Genomic DNA, 9,784 nt, shown 5'->3' on the forward strand with positions numbered 1-9,784 from the left:
GCTTACAAGCACACATAGTACATTTTTGACACAAGGCTCAAAGCCTTCAGTAAGGCCGGGACCACATAGCACGCCTGCGCAGAGCGTGAGCGTGGCGTTACGGCGTGGTTTTTATTTCGGCGTCCATACAAACAGGTTACAGTGTCCACATTGCCGACATGAGCAGCGTGAGAGTCGCGCCAGTCCTGCGTGGCTGCTGCGGCGCATCAACTAGAGATTCCAAGGCTCGCCGCAGTCAAATCAGTATCATGTGAGTATTTCACAGACATTACAGTGTCTGTATCTGCATATGTGACACACATGACGAGAAAATACACAATATGAGAGGGACAGAAGTTCTCCATCATCTCTACTCCTTTCCCTCTCTCCTCCTGTAGCTCAGTCCCTGTTCCAGCGCATATAAAGTAAAATTACGTCATCATTTTTGTTGTCGATAATTATCAAACGCAAACTCCATGTAAACAGATGGAGCCGGCAGTTGCTGTGCTGCTGCAGACACGCAGATGAGACGCCAAAATAAAAACAAAATACACTTGGAGACAATATTGGCGATCTACTTGTAAATTTGTACGTAATGAAGTTAAATGTGAGAGAGAAAAGTCATGCAGCACGTTATTTTATTCATATTTTACACCTAACTACATCACTAAAGTCAGTCTTGTAAAGTTTTTACCAACCATGACTCATCCTGACTGGGTCAACATATATAAGCCCACACATACCGCACGTTAAAAAATTACGTAGGGAAAGGGCCCGGTGCCCCCTGCTCGGAACAGACATCTCTCTTATCCGCCCCACCCCGGGCCAAGGGCGTGTCGCCCCCCCAGCCCCCCCGGAAGCTCCGCCCCTGGCCACTGCTGCACAAGCAATTTTTCCAGTACAGTGTAATTAGTGAAAAACACAGTAACAATAATTACTTTTAACCTAGCCTAGCTATCCTCTGTAAAAATACACTGTGATAAAGGAGTTTGAAGTGAACGGGTGCAAATGTGTGGGGGGCTTCAGATAATAAGATGTGTTATTGATTGATTTGCAGATTATTAATCTATCGCTCATCTGGTTATAAAAAAAATAGAGAATGTTTGGTCTCTATATTTTAATGGTTAATTGATTTTGAAAATATTTGTAGATTAACTGTCTGTCATCGGCTGATTGAGCAGTCATTTCAGGTCTAAATGTGTGTTTACAGAAAAGCACCTATGCACCGCTGTCCAGTCGTGTCAGGTCAGCACACTGAGCTTATCTTCAGCAGCACAAAAAAAAAAGAAAAGAAAAAAACAAAAACAAAACAGGTTTTATTGGGCTGCTCAGATTCAGCTATGATTGTCGGGGTAATTTCTGACACTGTAAATATTCTGGAATACATTTCTATATCTGAGAAGTGAAAAATGTATTTTTTCTTGTAGCCTTAAAAATTGTTCCATGTCTATGTTCTCTGTGGTTCAATGACACGGCATCCCTCACACATTTCGAAAGATGTCTCATGTATGATTTGTTCAGCTGGGGATGTCTTTCTAACAACAGTGCTTAATGCAGAATTTGGCCCCATTAACCTCTCAGATCTATTTTCAGTTGTTTAAATCAAACAATGTTACAGTAAAGAACTGAAGGTCTGCAGGGTCAAGAAACCTGAAGGCGTCAAAATCAAATCTGGCTGTGCAGATGGGCTTTATATTTTTTCATGCCCATATGCACAGTGGAAGAATTTTTCTTTGCTGTACTTGTTTCTCCTGTTGGAGCAGGAGCTCCAGGAGCAGGCCACAAAGAGATTCTTTAAGCAATGCCAGTGTAAGTGAGAACACGTAAGCCAAAATGCATTCCAGAAATCAAATCAGCTCAATATGATCAGTCTAGGCTGCATGGTGGCGCGCGTGCCTCACAGCAAGAAGGTTGCCGGTTCGATCCCCGGGCGGGGCCTTTCTGTTTGAAGTTTGCATGTTCTTCCCGTGCATGCGTGGGTTCTCTCCGGGCACTCCAGCTTCCTCCCACAGACCAAAAACATGCTCATTGGGTTAATTGGTGACTCTAAATTGTCCTTAGGTGTGAGTGTGAGCTTGAATGGTTGCCAGGGTTGTTCCAGGGTGTACCCCGCCTCTCGCCCGTTGACAGCTGGGATAGGCTCACTTATGAACCTAAATATTTTAATTGTGATTTAACTTCTAGACTGGATTCAACGGATTCTAACTGCAGATACAAGTGCTTTTTAAACCTCACGCACAGAACAAAGTTTGTAGTGCGTCGATTCCCAAAGTTTCAGGATGGAGGTGGCGCTGTTACGCATGTTGCGCCTCTGAGAGGGCCGAATCAATTACTGGCATCATTATTACTAAAATAAAGGGACATTGATAAAGATAATAAACGGTCTAGCATTTAGTCGATGTAATATGTCAAATGGGTGAAAGATGAAATATTAGGCTGAACAATGACCGGGCCCAGCCAAGCTGACGTTTGCTTGAGAGGAGGAGTGGCCTGAAGTGCTTCAGAGTCCATCACTTCAGAGAGATGTTCAAGCAAGTTACAGTCTCCAACTCCAGAGGTACCGAAGACACTTCGCTCTCATCATGTTAGTCACGACAGCCTGAACTGACACGTTTTGCGAATGGCAGAATCAGGAACCCCGTGAGAGTGAAGCGAAGCATGAAGTGTGAGCGCGATGTTTTGATGGAGAAGGACATTTTATGGACCTCCATGCTGGACAAATTGCATCCATAGGACAGAAGACGACTTGTGGCGAAGAGACGCACTTTTCACACGGACAAACGTGCCAACACTTCAGACTGCTGCGGTGCTTTCTTTTGACTGTTCCCCCAGCAGCCAGCCGAAGTGTTTATTTAATGGCTGAAATAAATAATAGTAACACTTCAGTAAACTGTTGTTCGGGGGGCTTTGGATATTTGACAGTCTTTGGATCCGCTGATGGGTTCAAGAACTGAACAACTGCGCGGACGAGTCGCTTGATTTTTGTTTTTCCGTTTTTTCCATTTTTATAAACAGAACAGAAAACCAGTCAGTCATCAGAGGTGAGACATGGAAATCAGCAACAGGTCCCTGCATAACCCCTCCATCCTCCACATGGAGTTCAACCCGTTCAGTGACTTTATGTATGAGAATGACACGAATCTCACCATTGGAGAGCAAAGCTCCCTGGGCTGCGTGCAGATCCGCATCCCCCAGGAGCTCTTCCTAGCTCTGGGGCTCATCAGCCTGGTGGAGAACATCCTGGTCATTCTAGCCATCATCAAGAACCGCAACCTGCACTCGCCCATGTACTACTTCATCTGCTGCCTGGCCGTATCCGACATGCTGGTCAGTGTCAGCAACGTGGTTGAGACCATCTTCATGCTTCTCAACGACCACGGACTGATGGACGTGCACCCCGGCATGCTGCGCCACCTGGACAACGTAATAGACGTGATGATCTGCAGCTCCGTGGTGTCCTCGCTCTCCTTTCTGTGCACCATCGCCGCTGATCGCTACATCACCATCTTTTACGCGCTGCGCTATCACAGCATCATGACCACGCAGCGCGCAGTCACCATTATCACTGTGGTATGGCTCGCCAGCATCACCTCCAGCATCCTATTCATCGTGTACCACACCGACAACGCCGTCATCGTGTGCCTCGTGACCTTCTTCTGCACTACTCTGGTGTTTAACGCAGTGCTGTACCTGCACATGTTCCTCCTGGCGCACGTGCATTCCCGGCGCATCATGGCTTTCCACAAAAGCAGGCGCCAATCCACGAGCATGAAGGGAGCGATCACCCTCACCATCCTGCTCGGGGTCTTCATTTTATGCTGGGGTCCCTTCTTCCTCCACCTCATCCTCATCCTCACCTGCCCCACCAGCCCCTTCTGCAACTGTTTCTTCAGAAACTTTAACCTTTTCCTCATCCTCATCATCTGTAATTCGATCATTGATCCGCTCATCTACGCCTACCGGAGCCAGGAGCTGCGTAAGACCCTGCAGGAGCTGGTCCTGTGTTCTTGGCGCTTCGGCGTGTGAGACCACGTACATTTAGGATGCCAACTAGAGCATCAGCTTATCATCAGTGTCGGCTATCCTTCCTTACTTAATCGACATTGCATCAAAAGCTGTAGAAGCTGCCATGGCTGACATATGCGACACTGTACATTACAAAGGCTGCATGTCTGATCATTGTTTTTGTACATCTCGCCTTGGATTTTACGCTAATTTCCACACATGGCTTCAATTTTATTTATTGTTGCGCTGTGCCATCCACAGGTTCCTGCACTGCGAGACATCTGGACGTTGACTCTCTGAGCTAAGAGAGGTCATAAAACTGTAAAAGTACAAATCTTAAAAAAAAGTCTTCTCCACTGTAAATCAAAGTGGCTCTTTTTGTTGCTCCAAATGTGTGATCTGTTGTAACTCTGCTTTTAAAAGCTACCTTGTATGAAGTCAACATAAGAAGCTTAAGAACTGCGCTAGAACAAAATGAATTTCTTCCTTCATTAAATGAAACCTGAATGTTGGCGTAGTGACGTGGAGCAGTTAGTGCACATTAGACACACAGTCAGTGAGACAGAATTTCGGCCTGGTGAGGTTGCTTATTAACGGAATATTTCGCTCCGAAATGAAGTTAGATATTTTTCTTCCGGAGCTGATATTTAATGTCAACTATGCTCAGCGCCTGACATTAGAGGCTTTGTCATGCAGCGCTTTGAAGACACTGTGTGCATGTGAACTCTGATGTTGACTGCTTTTAATGTGCCGGCGCACTTCCTCCTTTGCGTTATTTTAACGAAGTCCATTTCTTACTGTGTTATAGTAATATTTGCATCATCCAAAAAAGAAAAGAAAAGAAAAGAAAAGAAAAGAAAAGAAAAGAAAAGAAAAGAAAAGAAAAGAAAAGAAAAGAAAAGAAATTCTAGCAATTTATTTCAATTGTTCAAGCGTGTTCCAAGTAGATTAAATATAGGCCGAGAATATGAAGCATCAGAGAAACGCTTGTTGCAGTTTGTTTGTTGGCGTTGCATGTAATTACTCCACCCAAAAATAAATGTCCGGATGACTGGAGAAAGAAACGGGTGGGCTATCCTCACATGAACGGCCTCGTTTGGCGGCGGGCCTGATGCCCAAGGCATAAAAAGATTTATAAAAGACAGCATATTCAAGTTATCTGTGGGAGTTTGTGTGGTTCTCTGAAGTGTGTAAACGCTTTGGAGCCTGATTTCAATTATGTAGGCCATGGTTCAAATAGGCGAGACATTGATGGCCTGTGGGGAAGTTCCTTTTTTTTTTTAACAAAAAATACTTCATACTTTTTTTTGTCTGTCTGTCTCTCTTTTCGGCATAATATATGTATGGAACTGCCAAGTGACAGCTTTAAGACTTTATCAACATCTTAAACAGATGGAATTTGTCATGAACTGTATGGCTTTTAGCATTTAGTTTTTATTCTGTTTATCCTATGCTATCCTATTCTCTATTGATCCTAAGGATTTGTTGTAAATAGGACTGACATTTTAGACTCTGACAGTTTTTCCTTTAGAAAAACTGAAATGTAATATGTCTTTATTTGAGCCATAAGCTGTTTCTTCCACCCAATATACTGTATAACACTGTATGTTTTATGTTTTGGCGCAGTTATTTCCAAATTGAGGGAAAAAAGACTCACACATCCCAATATCAGACAGCCAATACAAAAATAATAAAACTTTACTGGTTAGATGATGGCTGCCATATAAATTTGAAATGTGCATGTTAATATTGACAATAATGTAGACTGCTGTATACTGTCATACTTGAATAATCCTGCCAGAGTATTTGCTGCTGCTGTAATATACAATTTACACAGTCCCGACTGTTATCATTGAATTCAGTCCTCAATATTTTTCAGTGTAATTTTTCTATTGATTTTGAATTATAACTGACGTTTCTTTTTCTTTTATGTTTCATAGCATCTGTGATATGTTTTTGTTTCAGGACTTTATTATCTGTATTTTCTTTTCTTTGGTGTGGGAGTTGTTACGGAGGATTGTGTATGTGCAGTATGGTTGTCTGGTATCTGCTATATATATCTTTAAAAATAACCTCTGTTTAAAGGTAATGATCACTCAGTGCTTTGTTGTATCTCCTAAGCTGGTTTAATACATATTGTAAATGCTGTGGATATAAAAATTGTAGCATGCATCCCATGTTAATTTGAACAGTTGTACATTTATTTTATAGAAGCAACATGTGTAATATGTACTCTTTGAAATGTTATCTATTTGTCTCAAATAAAGAGGCTAAAACAACAAGAGCTTGTGGTAAATGAATAACTGTGGCATTATTACACTTTCAATACACTAAACATGCTAAACTGGGTGAGCTGCGAGGACAAATGCGTTTGGGTAAAGTTAATGGTCTTCAGTGGATTTTGGCTCCAAAATCATTGCATCTGCAATGCAATCACCTGCTGGCAGTTCTGTTCAAAACTGACTCTTACAAAGACTCAGTTCTGCTCAAGACTGACCCAAACCAGGAAGACCAGCTGTGCGTGGCATCATCATCATCACTACCATCTGACACCAGACACCTGAGCAAAGAGAAGCAGTTTCTGCCTTCACAGAGGTCAGAGTGATATATGTGTTCAGTAATTTAGCATGATCCTCAAATAAAAATTGAAATGGCCCTTGATAGAAAAAAGGTTCCCCACCCTTGCTGTAAATCCTTGAACTTTTGAACGTAGTTATATACAACATTAGTAATTTTTTTTCTCCTTCAAAGAAAAATGTACAATACAACATTTGCTCTCAGCAGACAACGGGGCCATTGATATTTACACAACAGAGACGTTTTAGAAATGCTCCATTTTTAAACTCATGATCAAGTTCAGTTACTGTGCTGTAGGCCTAAATAACATCATTAAATGAAGGGGGATTTCCAACAAATATAAATCTTCATCCTGTCCTCAAGAAGGAAATTCTGAAATGAATTGTTTTAGATAGTAGCATTAATAGGTTTATTATGTGGCCATCATTCAGAAAAATGAAGTAAAATAAAATCTCACAGTCTTACCATTTTAATAAAGTAAAGCATGACAGCAAAAAAATCAAATCAAACACACACACACACACACACACACACACACACACACACACACACACACATTTCTTTTGAGTTTTGCACGAGAGGACTGTGCACTCAGGGACCTCCAGGGACCTTAAAAATGAGTGGGCACTGACAAGAAATGTGACTTGTTCAGCAAGGACAGTTCGAAACTGACTTCTTGAAGCTGGTCTGAAGTCACACAGGGCATGGAAGAAACCTTGAAAACAGTCTTCTTCCATCAGCTGATAAACTCTTTCCTGAGTTTCCTGAGTATCCTGCCGAAAGAGGACAAAATGAAAAGACAAGCCCCACACAACTACACAGGAAACTAAAAAACACATTTGTCGCACCAATCATAACAGTACCCCCCTCTAACGAATGTCTCCTGACATTCTCCCAGGCTTGTCCGGATACTCATCATAAAACTACGGGAGGAGGTCGGGATCCAGAATAAGTCTCCTGCCGATCCATGACCTCTCCTTCGGACCGTATCCTTCCCAGTCCACCAGGTACTGAAACGCACACCCATGCGGGCGGAGGGGTTCGGCCAGAGGGCACAGTGTACTGGAGGAGACAGGCTTCAGTAAAGACACGTGAAAGGTGGGGTGTATATTCATAGACTTAGGCAGTCTTAAGCGGACAGCAGAGGGATTGATGACTTAAATAATCTCAAACGGACCAATGTAATGTGGTGCCAATTTACGTGAGTCCACCATGAGAGGGAGGTCGTGGGAAGAGAGCCAGACCTGCTGTCCCAGTTGATACAGAGGAAAAAGGGTCCTGTGCTTATCCACCAGGTGCTGATTCCTCTTCCACAAGCGAGTTTAGGCCGCCCTCGCCGCTCTCCACACACTGTCGATTCGTTGAAGATGAGCCTGTACTGAAGGAACCGCGGCTTGTCTTTCCTGTGTGGGAAACAGAGGAGGCTGAAAACCTGGCAACCAAGCTGGTGAGGGAGTTGTGAGCATATTCAATCCACGGCAGGTGTGTGCTCCAGGATGCTGGGTGATGGGCCGTGACGCAGCAAAGTGTGGATTCCAGGTGTGTTGGCTTTTAAACAGGATGCCTAGGCACAGTCTCATACGCGTTCTAATGCGCTTTCAAACATTTTCTTGGGTTACTTACGGGGGATGAATTGTTGGTTGAAGGTCCAGGTTGGTTTGCAGCAGGTCGAGTGAATGAATGAATGTACGAGTGAATGTGTGCGAGTGGCGTTCATATAAACAATGAGACAAATAAACTTCACATGCATGTATCAAAAATGGCGCTGCTCAAAATGCAAAGTAACTCGTTCAAAAACATCAAACAAAAAATAAGGATTAAACGCATTAAACTCATGCGAGTGTCGAGCAAGCGTTTGAAAACTATTTCTGCTTGGCGTCCTTCAGCACCCCGCACCTGTCCCTGCTTTCCTTAATGAGGCGTGCGTCGATGACGTCAGCTTAACTCAAAATGCAACGCTTTGTCGTTTTTTACAACAAAACACAAAAATGGCTCCTACACCAGGTCTTGTTTTGCTCTCTCCATTTGGCCATTTGACTGTGGGTGATAGCCAGAGGTGAGACTAGATGATGCACCGAGAGCCTTACCAAAAGCTTGCCACACTTGTGATGAAAACTGGGGACCTCAGTCGGACACAATGTCCACTGGGATGCCGTGCACCCGGAAAATCTCGGCCACCAAGATGTTGGCGGTCTCCAAGGCAGAAGGGAGTTTAGGCAGTGGCACAAAATGTACCGATTTGGAGAATCTGTCAGCTATGGTCAAGATAACGGTGTGGCCCTCGGAGGGGGGTAACCCAGTCACAAAATCCACGGCTATATGGGACCAAGGTCTGCTAGGGATGGGTAATGGGAGTAACAACCTCGCTGGAGGGCGATGAGCAGCTTTACTGTGGGCACACACCATGCAAGCTGTGACAAATTCCTTCGTGTCCTGTGTGATAGTGGGCAACCAGAAGGATTGCTGATGAAATCTCAGAGTGCAATAAATACCAGGATGGCATGTTAATTTGGAGGAACGTCCCTACTGAAGAACCTGTGAGCGAACAGAATTAGGAACAAACATGTGGCCAACAGGCCCATTACCAGGATCTGGTTCACTCTTCTGTGCCTCTCTGACCACCCTCTCAATCTCCCATGAAGCTGCCCTGATGAGGCAGGACGGAGGTAAGATAGGTTCAGGCTCTGTGTCAGAACAGTCAGAAGAAAACTGACGGGAAAGAGCATCTGGTTTGACATTGCATGAGCCTGAGCGGTAAGACAGAAGAGAAGTCAACTCTGCTAAGAAATAAAGCCCACCGTGCTTGACAGCAATTTAATCTCCTTGCTGTCCACAGATAAGCTAAATTCTTATGGTCTGTCCATACCAGAAATGGGTGAACTGTGCCATCCAGCCAATGCCACCATTCCTGGAGTGCCAACACCACCTCCAGAAGCTCACGGTTTCCAACATCGTAGTTCCTCTCCGCCGTGGAGAATTGCCTGGAAAAGAAAGCACATGGATGGATCTTGGTGGTTTCAGCACCCCATTGAGAGAGGACAGCTCCCACGCCCGACTCAGAAGTATCCACCTCCACCACGAATTGCCGCTCAGGATCAGGGTGGAGGACCACCGGAGCGTGGGTGAACAGGTCTTTCAGCATGCGAAACGCACTTTTGGCCTCAGGAGTCCAGCAGTAGGGGTCTTTTACAGAGGTGAGTCTAGTGAGAGGGGCTGCTACTTT

The 9,784-nt window shown here is 44.2% G+C and overlaps 1 protein-coding gene across 1 annotated transcript; it reads left to right on the plus strand.

Moving 5' to 3' along the window:
• The first annotated feature begins 3,027 nt into the window (after positions 1 to 3,027).
• Positions 3,028 to 4,803, plus strand: mc1r (melanocortin 1 receptor). The gene has a single exon (XM_070960593.1). It carries the CDS (start codon positions 3,028 to 3,030, stop codon positions 4,003 to 4,005), a length of 978 nt encoding a protein of 325 aa, XP_070816694.1. The 3' UTR covers positions 4,006 to 4,803.
• Positions 4,804 to 9,784: the final 4,981 nt, after the last annotated feature.

Source organism: Chaetodon trifascialis, chromosome 1 (genome assembly GCF_039877785.1).
Source record: "Chaetodon trifascialis isolate fChaTrf1 chromosome 1, fChaTrf1.hap1, whole genome shotgun sequence".
NCBI classification, from domain to species: domain Eukaryota; kingdom Metazoa; phylum Chordata; class Actinopteri; order Chaetodontiformes; family Chaetodontidae; genus Chaetodon; species Chaetodon trifascialis.